Source organism: Mus caroli, chromosome 15 (assembly GCF_900094665.2).
Source record: "Mus caroli chromosome 15, CAROLI_EIJ_v1.1, whole genome shotgun sequence".
NCBI lineage: Eukaryota > Metazoa > Chordata > Mammalia > Rodentia > Muridae > Mus > Mus caroli.
The window spans coordinates 58,067,212-58,081,724 of record NC_034584.1 but is presented as its reverse complement, the minus strand read 5'-3'; the positions used below and the strand labels follow the sequence as shown (position 1 = coordinate 58,081,724).

Below are 14,513 nucleotides of genomic sequence, written 5' to 3'. Positions count from 1 at the left end.
GTTAGCCTCTGTGAGTAGAGGGAGAGCGCCATTATTTAAAGTGGATGCAGCCTGACGCTGCTTATTGCTTTGTTCTTTTCCTTTGTTCCTACCCATAGCCATTCACTGGCCTCCTTCCAAAGGCTAGGTGCTTTGCTAGGTTCTGGAGTTAGATTCAAACAGAGCTGCTTTCTGGGGGCTGTTGACTGTTCCTGGCAGTCAGGTACCTGATAATCATAAGGTGTTCTATGACCTATATCATGGGTACCAAGAGGAGGGACTCCTGCAAAAGCTAAGGAGGGCAGTGGCTATATCTGAAAGAAGGTGGTGGCAGGACTTTGGATGGGCCTTGCGGGGCAGGTGGACTTTGAGATATGGTAACAGAGGCTTTCACTAGAGCCCAGAGAGATTGGCAGAAGGACAGATCCACAGGACAAGCTCCTTAAGAGGTGAGGTTCTGAGCCTTAGGTAGCCAGGTAGACCAATTCTAGGCTTTGTCTCTAAGTTGCCCTATTGTTGGAAAGAAGAAGCTAGGGAGGTTGTCTTCCAGAGATTCTTCCTGCTATCCCAGTCCCTCCCAACCCATATTTAATATGAATAGTGTGACCCTGTAAAGCAGTCTCTACTCAAGTCTTTATTTTAAAGATTTCTTCTGAGCTCCAGTTCCAGTTCCCAGAATAGTTTTCAGTAGACCCAGCTAGCACTCACCAGGGAGTTTGCTGCATAATGCTCTGGGGAATCACAGCACCTCAGTAGGGATCTAGTGTTTACATTGGAAAGAGAGCAGAAAGGAACTGTCCCTACCTGTTCCAACTCACCCACATTGCTGCTCACTCACCATGAACATTGCCAATAACATCCTGCTTTCAAAACAAACCGCCCACTCCCCTTGACTGTGATCTGCAGAGATAAGAGCATTTACAAGCAGGACTCTTTCATCATAACAGATTATGCTAACAAGTAACAGCTCCCAGGAACTTCTGGACAGCCCAGAACGTCTGGACTCACTGGTTTTCACATGTGGCGGTTTCCCTTTTATATCACAGAGTCAGGACACTTTAATTCAGAATTCAGTAACTTGTCTACAGGGGCATTTGTTTAGTAGATGCTTAATCATGTCAGTACTGACAGAGTAACCACAGAGCCCAAGGGAAATTAGACATCAAAATCAAAGCTCTGTTCATGAAAAGATATTGAGAGAAAACAGGAAGACAGCCTACTGAGTGGGGTAAAGCATCTGTAAGTCACTTCCCTAATAAAAGCTGAGAGTACTGATGTATAAAGAATACAACCACAAAAGGGTGCTCCAAGTTTTTGACTGGGCAAAGAGTTTGAATAGCCATTTTTCTGAAGGAGATATATAATTGGAAAATATCACATGATAAAATATTCAGCATCGTTAACCATTAGGGACATACAAATAAAAATCAGAAGTGAGACACCATTTCATACCCCCTGGGCAAGCTGTAATTAAAATAACACAAATAGAAAGTAAGCTTTGGCTGGGCAGTGTTGGCACACGCCTTTAATCCCAGCCCTCGGGAGGCAGAGGCAGGCGGATTTCTGTGTTTGAGGCCAGCTTGGTCTACAGAGTGAGTTCCAGGACAGCCAGGGCTACACAGTGAAATACTGTCTCAACCCCTCCCCCACAAAAAAAAGAAAGAAAGTAAGTTTTGGACAGGCTATGAAAAACAGGAAACCCATGTATCACTATTAGAAACATAAGGTAGTACAATTGTTTGTAAAAGTTATAAAATAAGTCCCCAGAAGAGCCAAACAGGGGTATATAAACAAAAGTATATGCATGAAAATTGCATAACTATTGTTTACAGTCCTTGGAAACATATTTACCTATCAAGTTAAACAAATATTCATCCAGCAGAATAGTATTCAGCCAGGCAAAAGAATGAAATACCGATACATACTTCAACATACATGAACATACAAAACGTCATGCCAGTTACAGAACACCACACAACAGATTGCATGTATGTGTATTGCAAACTCTCTAGAGAAGGTGATCCATAGAGTCCTCAGATTAGTGTCGTTAGTGGGAAGGGACAAGTGGGCAGTTTCTTCCTGGGATGATGGAAGTGTTCTAGAATTAGTGTGTGACTAGAATAGAAATCACATGGCTGGACAGATGGCTCAGCTGTAATGAGCACTGTCTGTTCTTCCAGGGGTTCAATTCCCAGCAACTACTTGGTGGCTCACAACCATTTATACTGGGATCTCATGCCCACTTCTGGCATGCAGGTGTACATGTAGATAGAGCACTCATATACACTTTAAAAAATAGAGTATCATAGCTTAAAACTGAATTTTACCAACAAAAAGTATCTGGAATGGTAAATCTGCATTATCAGTTCTACCAGATTTAGAATCACCAGGGAATTAGCAGTCCTCACCCAACCCCTGGCCCTCGCCAACTGTTTCTTGAGGGACTTTGCGAGATTGTTAACTATGGGAAGAAGAGCTACCCTGAAAGTGGGTGTTGCTGACTACCGGCTGAGTGGAGCAAGGAGAGAGAGCACCCCTTCTCCGCAACCTGTCCTGTGTCTTTTCTCTGCTGTGTCTTACCCACATAGCCACAATCAGCCTCCCCACGCAGTGCCCACGCAGGCTAGGAGCTAGAGTGTGGTACGCCCACTGCTGCAGCTGGTGTCTTTAACTTCAGGGTGCATGCCTTAGATGGCATACCGGACATTTTGATCTGATGAGCATGAGATGGGGCACTACATCTGCATTTTAACAATCTTTAGCAGTGGGTCTAATATAGCACTTTCTAGTGTAGCTCTGCTTGAAACTGTTGAAATGTCTTTGTAGTTAAATAAGGGGGTACATTCCAGAGTGTTAAATATTGTAGGGTGTAAGAAAGTATCAGCCTAACACCAAGGACTCAGGGATTTGGGGCCTGGTTTAGAGTCTGGGAAACCAGGCTTTGTGTGGATCCCAACGTGGACTCTAAAATTGCTCTCCTTAGTGCATCTAAGTCGCACCAGGACCACTGTGGCATGGCAGGGAGGTGGGGAAGTCATCCCATGGGGTAGGGCATGACTTAGAGAAAGGGGCAGCAGGGCATGGGGGTTCCGAACACCTAGCCCCTGCTTTCTGTAAACTGAACCACAGGGGCGGGCCCTGAGGAATGGCCCCCACAAGAGAAGAACTCGCATCACCTGCCCAAGATAAGAACTCACGTCATTACTAGCTTTCAGAATGGGCTTAGTATCAGGCAGTCCTGGGTCTGAGTCCCACCACCGTGTGGACCTAGTAAGGTATAGAGCCTTGCAGTGCATTCTCTACATGGTGGAGACAAAGCTGAAGTGCTTGCCCCATGAGAATCAAGCCAGAGGAACAACTTGTGAGTTGGTGCTCAGCTTGTAGGAAAGGTTCTTCCGTTGTCAGCTCTTGTTATCATCGGGAAGTCACACAGCCTAGCCATTCATGCAGTGTAGCGTGCAGCTTTCCAGACCCTCGGCACCACTAAACCCTGTGTCAGCACACACTGCCTCCTACCTGACCCTCCGGTGTGCAGTTAGACTTCTGTATGCCAGCGGCTAGTTTGTCTTTCTCTCTTTGATTCAAGCATGGTCTGGCTACAATGAAGTGGTCTGTGTGAAGATGTTAACACGTGTGATATCAGTGAGGACTGCAAGGGTTATTTGTGCCGACTGTGATCTCTCCTAATAGATTTCAAGCAGTAACCATAAATGTGTTTGTTGACACATTGTTATACAAGTGCTGAATTTGACTTCATGTTTATTATATGGAAACCACTGGGGAAGGGTGTGGGAAGACAGAGGTGGGAAGAATCCTCAGGGTTTGCACATAATTCTATTCCTTCTTTTTACTGCTGGTGAGTCAGTGTTTTTTCCCCTTGTAGTTTCTTTCAGGATGGCTTGAAAACGGCTGATAAACTGAAACAGTACATAGAAAAGCTGGCTGCTGACTTATATAATGTAAGTCCCTACTTCTAGCATGTGCATTTAACTTGTAAGGAGCGTCAGGTCCATTTGAAGTCTGTATCAGAAAGGGTGTTAGGCAGAGAAGACCAGTGATAGGTCAGTGTAAACCCAGCCAACAGGGCTTCGTCTTAGCAGCAAACCTGTGGAGGCTATGAAGAGTGGAAGGAGCAAATAAGAAATGAAAAGGTAAACATCGGGAGGAGAGGGGAGTGGATACTTAGAGATGGAATAATTGTTACTTGGAAATAACTTGGCCGATGAACTTTAAAAGAAAATATATTAGGAATCCGAGTGCCTAAGACTAGACAAGGTTAGAGTTACAGATAACAGACTAGGCATTCCTGATGAGAAGTGCTCTGAAATCTGAAACTCTGAGGACCAACTGGCATGACAGCACAGAACGAAAATTCCACACATGGCCACATCACAATCAAAATGTAGTTGTGCACATACATGCCAGAAACTCTATGTAGTAGGACATTGTATTTAGCCTGTCTGTTTAAGGCTATGTGGAACAAGTCAATTACATGTTTACACTTTTGCCCCGCCCTTGAGAGATCTCATTTTATTTATACACACACACATGCAAATATTCCAAATCACAAGAAATACAAAACGGTACTACTTCCACACATTTCAGGTTATGTATTATCAGCCTGATTCTTACTGTAGCTTTTGAACAAACATACCTGTGTATTTTCCCTAATTTTCTTTTAGTTAGTGAACAGGGATCACTGACAGTTAAATCCCAAGTGCTTAAAAATAAGCAACAGAAATCCCGGTCCTCGTGTGGTTCTATGGAAACTTTGGTGTATGCTTTGGCGATTGGTGTCTCAGTCATTCATAAGATTTTCTTCTGACACATTTAATTTTACCATGGTATTCTTTCTGCCCGTCCTTTAAAAGGCTAGAAATAAATGTTACAAGCATTATTTTCTAACCTCATTAAATAGAGGGATTGAGAGCTTTTTGGGTCACCGTGTATTGTTTAACAAGAAAGCCGGGTACATAACTTGCTAACTCTAAACTCTGGGTATTTTCTCAGGATTAGACTCTACCTCTTACATTAACCAGGCAGTGTAAGAAATGGGAAGATTTACTACAACTATCAAATTGATTTGTTTGATGAGTGGTATATTTGGATAATTAAGCTTTGTTTTTAAAGTAAATGATAAATAACAGGTGTGACTTTTTCTTTCATAGATAAAGCAAACCCAAGATGAAGAAAAAAAACAGCTAACCGCACTCCGAGATCTAATAAAATCCTCTCTGCAACTTGATCCGAAAGAAGTAGGTGGTTTATATGTTCCCAGCAGGGCTAACAGTGTAAGTGAGGCTGCTTGTGATTCCCTTTGTGCTTCTCCATCTGTGAAACAGGCACATTGATAGCTTCCTGCTGGGGTGGGGGTGGGAGCAGGTGAGGGAAAAGATAGACGTCTGTGTCCATAGTGATGCCCGGCATAGAAACTATTCCCACCAGGCAAGGTGGCACTTACCACTGAGAGGCAGAGGCAGGCAGAGCTCTCTGACTACAGAACCAGCCTGGGCTACATAGTGAGAACCTGTCTCAAAGAGAAGAAACTGTTCTTTCACCTCATAAATAAATGGTACCCTGGATTCTACTACTTTGTAGCCTTAGATTTTTCTTAATGTTAACCTTTGAAGCAGGCAGTATGCCTCATGATTCTCTTCTCTGTCAGGCCATGCTTATCATTCTGGGAAGCCTGAAATGGTCTTTCATTTTACCAGAGATTTAAGGAAATATTTTGAGAGAGTCCTTTAGAAACTTGCCCCAGAATCAAGAAAATTCAGTTGAGATGGGCCCTGGATGTTGACAGTATAGAGTGAATGGTGGATTTAGATTAATGCAGCTCGGATCCTTATTTACAAATGTCATTTGTCCAGGCATTGATACCTGCTGCACATCTGGCTGTAGTCTGGGTGCTAAGTGTAGGTCCCTCCATGAAGGAGGGTCCAGTGTCATGGAAGAAAGTCCGATGTGCCTGTTTGTGCAGTATTGGAGTGCAGTGTTTAATGGTTGTATAAGAGATGCATTTGCTTTGTCAGTTTCCAATGATAGCTCCCAACAGTGGCATTCACTCTTTTTTTAATTCCTGAAATTTCTGAATGGCATTCATGTGGCCAAAACAAAGGTAAAGCGCCCTCCCTCCCTCCCCCCCCCACCCCCAAGGCACTGGAAGCCTGCACTCGAAACACTAGCCTTTACAGTGGCCTTCAAAGCTTTCCTTTTCTAAGCCTGTAACTATATGTGTACACAGTTAAAATAATTTTTGGTTTTTTTTCCTAATTCCATAACTCAATGTGTGTGTATAATACATTTAAAAAATGATTTTTATCCTTTTTCTTCTCCATGTTCAGGTTTTACAGATGTTTGGGAGATTGGGAAAGTGAGATAAGTCCATCGTTCTTTAATGGCAGATAGTCTCCGGCTCTCCTGTCTCCTATCAGAGCAGGCCTGATTCCCACAAACATCTGTGCACTGAGGCAAAGTCCTTACGTGCAGACTTACGCTGTGACTGTGCCTGTGATCAGGGGCCTGAGACTATCTCGGGAAAAGGGGTTTTTTTGGTTTTATGGGTTTTTTTTTTTTATTAGAAGCTGGAGCACACATACTCTCTACTTGCATATAAAGAGAAGTATTCTTGAATTTTTTCTAAGTGTACATGCAATAGAAAGGCCCAAATGAAAAGGAGAAAGAGTAGACATTTAGGCCGGGCGTGGTGGCGCACGCCTTTAATCCCAGCACTTGGGAGGCAGAGACAGGCGGATCTCTGAGTTCGAGGCCAGCCAGTTCCAGGACAGCTGGGCTACACAGAGAAACCCTGTCTCGAAAAACCAAAAAAAAAAAAAAAAAAAAAGAGTAGACATTTGTCTAAAGGAAGCTGTGATGGCTTTACTGGTTCGCACATAACCACTTCCTATCTTTGTTTTGCTACCCAAGAGTGAAGTCATTTTGCCTTGTATAGGTATTGATGTATTCTACTCAGGTTGGCTAAGAAGCAAAGTTTCATGACAGAAGGAGTATCTAGGAGGTGAAATGAACATGAAGTGATTATATTTAACTCTACTTGAAGTTAATTAATGGGTTTTAATTGTCACTCCTCCTAAATATTTTGCAGCTAAAATTGGCATTTAACAGCATACCCACCCACCCCTTTCTAACACTATCACCTCTTGTTGCAAAATAATTAGCAAGTAATTATTTTTAGTGACTTCGAGATAATAGAAACTATCTACCAAGTCAATGTGAAGGACGATATCCACCAGAGAGTTCTTGTCCTCCTCCTAACATTTGAAAGAGTGCAAAGTAATCAAAACTATTTTATGAGAAATTAAAAGCACCCAGCAAATCACCTAACTCACTTCACCTTCACCAGTTTCTAACGTGGCTTGATTGAAGGACACTGTCTTAGTTTTGCTTCCTGGTGCTGTGATGAAATACCCTGACCAAAGCAACACAGAAGAGGCACAGGCACAGCCCCCGGTTACTGTCCAGGCTGCGAGGACGTCAGAGAGCTGGAGCAGTCAGGAGCAGAGAGCAGTGAGTTAATGAGTGTGTCCTCGTGCTCAGCTCACGCTCCCTACTCTTGTGCTATCCAGGATCCCCTGTGTAGGGCGTGGGGCATCCAGGGTGTGGGGATCTCCTCATCTCACTTAATCCAATAGCAATGAGCCCTTCCAGAGGCCAACCTGACCCTCGCCAGACTCTCCACGAAGCTCCCTTCCTAGGAGGTTCTAGAGTGTCAAGTTGACAATTAAAAAGAAAGTCAACGGCCAAACCTTTACCACAGAGCTTCAAATTTACAATGGCAGGTCAAATCTTAGTGGGCCAAATAGATGACCTGACAAGGTGCTACCAAGACTGCTGACCTTAGCTCGGTTCCTAGACGCCTGTGGTGGAGAGCACCGGCTTCTGCAAGTTGTCCTCTGACGTCAGCAGAGAGGCACACACAAATAAACAAATGCAAAAGGAAAAAAGCCTCGCAACTGTTAAAATAGCTCTGAACAGGATCCCCAGATATTTGGAAAGATTATTCTTTCCTCCATCAAGTCAAGTTACTGTGAAATGACTTACCTTCACCTTAGGTAACAGCCCAACTTCCTGAAAGAACTGCTTGCTGCTCAAGTATTTCTAGGGCTGTAACTCTCCCCTTTCTAACAGTGATTCTATGCATTGTGTGTATGAAACACAGAAGTGTCTGAAAACTAGTGGGCCTTTCACGGTGTGGATGCAAGTTGACTCACTCAGCATGTCACTCCTCCCTCTCTTCAGTGTGCCAAGCCCTACCCAGAGCTTAATCACTCACCACACACTTGCCATTGTAAGTTTGAAGTTCTGTGGTAAAGGTTTGGTTTTCATGGAATACCAGGAAGCATTCACAAAGACATTAAATCAGTGAATAGGAGTTGCACTCAGTTCAGAGGGTTGAGGTTTTACAGATTAATAGTGCGTATCACATGTCAGCATAGCTTCCAAGAGAGTGATTTTCCTGTCTCTGCTAGGGTGCAGGAGGTCAAATTGCAAATCAGTAAGGTAGATGCAGTGAGGTAGATACATTTCCTAGCTCTTGGCACAAAATTGCCCAAAGGTTTCAAGTTCATTGTTTATTTTCAGTGTTGCATATTTTTGCCTAAATGAGTTTGGAATTTGCATTTTTCTTTCCTGAATATATAGTTGATTTCTCTCATGCTATCAAAACAACTCAAAACCTATTTCATTCTTTAGTTGTATGTGTTAAATTATAAGTAGTATGATAATTTTCCAGTACTTTCTCAAAACTAAATTCATCTTTTCATTTATTGATATTGCTACTAAGCACCAGGTGGTGATGGTGGCACATGCCTGTAATCCTAGCGCTTGGGAGGCAGAAGCACGTAGATTTTTGAGTTTGAGGCCAACTTAGTCTACAGAGCAAATTCCAAGATAGCCAGGGCTACACAGAGAAACCTTGTAATACTTCTACTAAGCAAGCTGAATAGCCATTATTTCTCAATGAAGTAAAAATAATTTATGTACATTTATTAACCTATGAAAGTCATTAATTAGCTGATTTCTGGAATTGTAGAGAAAGTCAAAAAATAAAGTAAAAAAATACAGATCTGGAAGGATTTAGTGGGCTACTGTACAGTGCTGACCAAGACCATGGTTGTATTTCAAAGTAAACTCTAGAAGCTGGCAAGATGGCTCACCTGGTGAAGGTGCTTGCCACCAGGATTGATGACTGACATTCAGTCCCTGGTACCCATGTGGTAGAGGGAGAGACTGATTCCTGGAATTTACACTCCTCCTCATACACACACACACACACAAAATACATATATACATTCATACATACATACATACATACACACATAAGTGAGTACATAAAAGAATGTAAACAGAAACATTAGAAAGTAAACATTAAGAAATTTTGTAAGAGATCCCTAGATCTCATTCTACCCCACAACTCTGTCCCAGATAATCTGATTTGTTCAATTTTATGAAAGGAATCTGGCCTGTTGAAAACAAACTTCCTTGCAGTAAGGGAGAAGTGATAATAGGGATGGAGAGATGAGTCACCAGTTGAGAACTTGCTCCTCTGACAGAGGTCCCAGATCAGTTGTCAGCGCCCATATGGTGGTTCACAACCACCCCTACCTCCTATTGCAGGGGATCTGATTCCCTCTTCTGAAATCCAGGCATGCACATGGTACACAGAGGTACATGGAGGTAACTCATTCATATAGATAAAATAAATGTTAATAAAATAAAATTATCTTTAGAATAAAAGAAAGGAAGACAGACAGACAGACAGACAGACAAAAAAGAATGTCACTTGCAACCCCTTTCATCAGTCTCAGCTTACTGGGTAAAGCCTGCTGGGAGAGAAGGACAGGAGTGGTCAGAGTGCAGGCATCCTCTACAAAGCCTTATACATTGGATCCCAAGATTCTGCCGGCCCTAGGGGATGAGATGCTTGGGGCAACATTTACATCCACTGTAGAATAGCTTTACAAAGCTGTATTGCCCTGGCAGTTTTCTTCCAAGTACACACTGTTGGACCTAGGAGAATGGCACATGGGCACCTACATATGTGGGTGCATCCACTAACATGCACACACACATACACATTTCAATTGGGAAACAAGAATACAGAGGACATCACGACTCTTTTCTGAGTTTTCAGTTTATTTTGGTTTTACTGAGGCATTGGTTCTCTGTGCCCCCACATTTTGAATGATGTTACCATTGACTGAGAAATGTACGCCTCATCATCTTCATTGACTGTGTTTATCTCCTCAGCACACATGAGCTAAAATATGTAACACTTGATTTGATTGGTATAGAAATATTTTACTGTTTTATCATCCAAATTCTATTATGATCATGGATGTGTTTTTTGGTACATCTTTACAATAATCTTTTCTATGTGTATTTTATAAACTGCTTAAGTAATGGCTGATAGAGCTTTTAACACAATTAACTATTTTCAATCTTCTGCCTTTTTTTTCTGTGTTGCTTTGCCCTTCCTGATCGAAGTCTAGAAGAGTAAGTTAATACATTTGTGAGAATGCATTGTCCTACTATGTGCCTAGAGACTTTTGTCCTCTTGCTGAAACTCCACTTTATGTTTATTTGTTTCATTTGTATTTTACTTCTTGGATTTTCATAGTATGACTTGTCTTTCTGTCCTTAGAGTCCACAGCTAGGTACCAGTGGAGTGCCAAAGTAAAAGCAGGCTTGCTTGTTTCTATTGCTGGAGTGTGCATGCTTTGTCACATCCTAGACTTTTCACACCATAGGATGCTGATTTCAGACTAAAATCGTTGACATCAGTCTGTTTTGCAGAGTGCCATAGGCAGATTATTCCTTTTCTGGAATGTTTGCATAGTTTACTAACTGGGTAACTCAGGAGGTCCAAACCACTCCCAAATCCAGGAATGTTTTGGGCATTCCAATAATCAAAAGGTTTCAGAATTCAGATACTTTAATTATAGATGTTCAGCGTATAGATAGTTACAAGATTTGTATGCTAATTGCCAATGCTCTGCTCCGAAATCTTTATAATGAAAATGTCCTTTATTTAGAGGACTCCAGCACACACATAAAGGAGAATAGGTACGGCCGAGGGAAGACACAGCCAGCTTGCACACTCCCTGCATTCTGTTCCCATTTAGCCCTTCCTGTTGCTTCCTGCTGTGAGTGAACACTGAGGCTGAGTCAGAGCACTGTTTTCTTTTGTGTTTGAATCCGTACTAAACTAGACCTGGACCCTGGGCTCTGCCTAGGTCTTGGTTTGTGAGTCAGGCAAAATATTGACATGTCCTACTTCCTCTGCTAAAATAAAAGGTAGGCCTTAACAGCTCCCAAAGTCCACAATTCTCCCAGGCACAGGCCAGCAGGCAAAGGCTCAGTGGCAGAACAGCATTTGCCAATCTGTGCTTCTGTTTTTCAGGACTCTCAGAGCCGGCAAGGTGGGTACAGCATGCATCAGCTCCAGGGCAACAAGGAGTACGGCAGTGAAAAGAAGGGCTTCCTGCTGAAGAAGAGTGATGGGTACGTGTCCAGCCCTGGCAAGCATGCCCAGGCAGTGCTCTCCCTGGGACGGTGTCCAGGCTCTTGTTGAGAAAACATACTTAAAAGCTTTCTGAGCAGGTTCTGCTCAAATAGTTGCCCTAACATGCTGTCCTTACAAGAAGAACGATTGTTCTGCGTCCAGGTAACACCTCTTGCTTGTGACTTACACTTGTAGAAAGCATCTCTGCTTTATCATTGTCATATTCTCTCCTTGAGATGGCACCTGGCTGCCCCAACCTTTGTGGTAACCTGTGACATTGTCTCTGTCACAACCAATCTATCACATACTCTTCCTTTTCTAACTAAAAATAATAGGCCTCTTGTCATCTCAGCTGCTTCTGCTCAGGGGTGAAATCTTTTTCATGAGTCCTATGTAGTTGAACTCTGAGTCTTCTCTGTGAGCACCTGCTCCTCTTTCTCATCTATGCATACCCCACAGGACTGCACCGACAGTGAGAGAGAGAGAGCCCAGACTTCAGCCTGGGTGCTCTAACTTAGCATCAGGCATCTAGTGTTTGTCTTTCAAAATGTCCATAACTGCCTTTGACCATTCTGGACATACTGAAGACAACAACTGGCGCAAGCTTGTTCTGTCTTCTTCTTTCTTTCAGTCTGTTCCCCCTTCAAACATTTACTTCACACACAGAAAACATTCTAGCATCCGAAGCACACAGCTAGATGCTAGAAGATAAAAGCTAAGACAGTATGCCTTTACTGTCATGCATCCTTGGAAAGAAATGGAGAAAGATAAAGGAGATGGTTCAGTGCAGCATGGCCAAGGCCCTACCTTCAGTCTATGCCTGAAAGAGAAAGCTGGGAAGGAAAGGGGCAGAGGAGAGTTATCTTCTCTCAGAGTTGGAAACGAAGAAGGCGTATACGTTTTTCATATTCATACATGAGAGATGAGTACTAACCCAGAGTTGCTTTTGATGGCTTCTGGGGAAGAGAGAAATGCTGCACCCCTTTTGCGTGAAGACAGACCCCTTAAGAGTAAGCACTTGTATGTCGTGTGATTTTCATTTTCATACAAATTGCATTAGTAATTTTAACCCAGTTTTGCAATACTTGTTACTTAAAAACTGTTATAGAATATGAGAGAACAATTTTAGTTTTTTAAATAAGTTTAAAACTTTATGCCTCAAAGGTACTTATAGGAGCCATTGTTTGCTTGTATTTTCTCAGAGTAATCCCAGATACTCTCATGATACAGATAGAGAGAGTCTCTAAGGGTTACGATACATGAGCAAAACCACCAAGCTTTGCTGGGAGGATGCCAAGTGATGACATGGACTGAAGCCCCACCGATGCTTTATTTGTATGAGGTCACTTTCCCAAGAGCCAGGCAGAGCTGTCAAAAGTGTTCACAAAGGGCAGGCACATTTGCCCCCACGCATGCAGGGATGTCTTGGGAGTCTCCTCTTTCCTCTGGTGACCAGGAAGCACCTCATTAGCCACCTCAGCCAAAAAGCTGAGAGCCTTTTTAATTTCCTTGGCTTTATTCACTATGTAAGAAAATATGAGAACTTGTTTTACATTGTGTTTCCATAATATATGTGAATAAGAACGGGTAATGAGTGAAACTTTAAGTACAGTGAATGAGCCTCGTAGGCACTGATCTCTCCAAGTCAGCAGTTTATCATCGGTAGAGAGGAGTGCCTTACTGAGACCCTAATGGGCTCCTGTGAGGGTGAAGTGAGATGCAGGACCACTTGAGTGAAGCTGCTGCAGGTGTGACTGACAGGTGCTGCCACTAATCAGACATAGCCCCAGTCCTTGTACCAGAAAGTGTATCATTTGGCTGTGATGAAGGAGTTTTCCGGCTGATGGCTCTTATTCCCTCCTGAGGAGACTAGCATTTTGTGTACCTGTTCAGTTTACATGTAATCTGATGGTGTATTTTTCCCCTTCCCTCTGTGCAGCGTGCTTTGGAGCAAACTCCTTCTAGTAGTTAAATACACACAAAAAATGTTTTTATTTGGATTTGTGGCAGTATTCTTATAATACTGACTTCATAAGTGGAAGGAGGCATGACAGAATATGGTTATGGGCCTAGCAAACCTTCAGTGGCCTCCTGGTACTGTTGCTTCTAAGGCAAAGGAAGGCCTGACTTCTTTTCTTGTCCAGGATGTCCGTGCTCCTATGGACCTGGTAGCTATGGTTCCAAGTAGTGCAGCCAATGACTCCCTCCCTCCCTCCCTCCCTCCCTCTTTCTCCCTCTCTCTCCCTCTCCCTCCCTCCTTCTGTGTCTCACCCCCTCCTCGTGTGTGTGTGTGTGTGTGTGTGTGTGTGTGTGTGTGTATTGGGACGTAAAAGGGGTAGGTGCACACAGATCCTCCTGTGTCCCCCCTTATGCCTGTATGTGGAGCTTTGTGAAAATCTGTTGATGTGAGCTATTTAAAAACAGGCTTTTTTTTTTAATCCTTTGCTCAAATTTTTCAAAGTGTGTCATGTCTACTTGTGAATTGTCTTAACATGGTGTAATTTCCCAGAAGGATCAAAAAGATCTATTTAGGAGGATTCTAGTACCCCTAAGAAAAAGTATACAAACCCCAAATATAGAATATTCTTACTCAGTATGTAAACCCTAAGCTCTTTTCTACATATTCTGAAGCAGTATCTGACTCTCCCTTGCACAGTAGATGTCATAAGTTTAAACACCATTATTTATTAACTATGGAGGCAATCTCTAGCAGAGCTCTTTTAGGAAAGTGTCAGAGATATGGCTAAAAATTCTCATTTGTACTATCCCCTGTGCAGTTCTGCATCCCCATCCCAGAGAAGGGAACTTCTGTGTAGGAACTATAATAAAAGTATTTTTCTGCTACTAGAGTCTATTTCTCTTTTCCATTTTCACTGTCAAAAACACTTCTGCTGTGAGCTTCTCTTTCCATGCCTGCTGTCTTAGTCAGGGTTTCTATTCCTGCACAAACATCATGACCAAGAAGCAAGTTGGGGAGGAAAGGGTTTATTCGGCTTACACTTCCATGCTG

The 14,513-nt window shown here is 42.8% G+C and overlaps 1 protein-coding gene across 11 annotated transcripts in view; it reads left to right on the top strand.

The window, feature by feature from the left end:
- Positions 1-14,513, top strand: part of Asap1 (ArfGAP with SH3 domain, ankyrin repeat and PH domain 1) — a 289,301-nt gene that overhangs the window by 211,061 nt on the left and 63,727 nt on the right. For 4 of the 11 annotated variants that reach the window (XM_029469560.1, XM_029469555.1, XM_029469557.1 and 1 more), the window contains 4 exons: positions 3,863-3,938; positions 5,148-5,270; positions 10,486-10,494; positions 11,402-11,502. In XM_029469560.1, coding sequence (XP_029325420.1) covers positions 3,863-3,938; positions 5,148-5,270; positions 10,486-10,494; positions 11,402-11,502 — 309 coding nt within the window. The remainder of the gene's footprint in view (positions 1-3,862; positions 3,939-5,147; positions 5,271-10,485; positions 10,495-11,401; positions 11,503-14,513) is intronic. The other 7 variants (XM_029469564.1, XM_021182730.2, XM_029469559.1 and 4 more) reach the window with 3 other exon arrangements.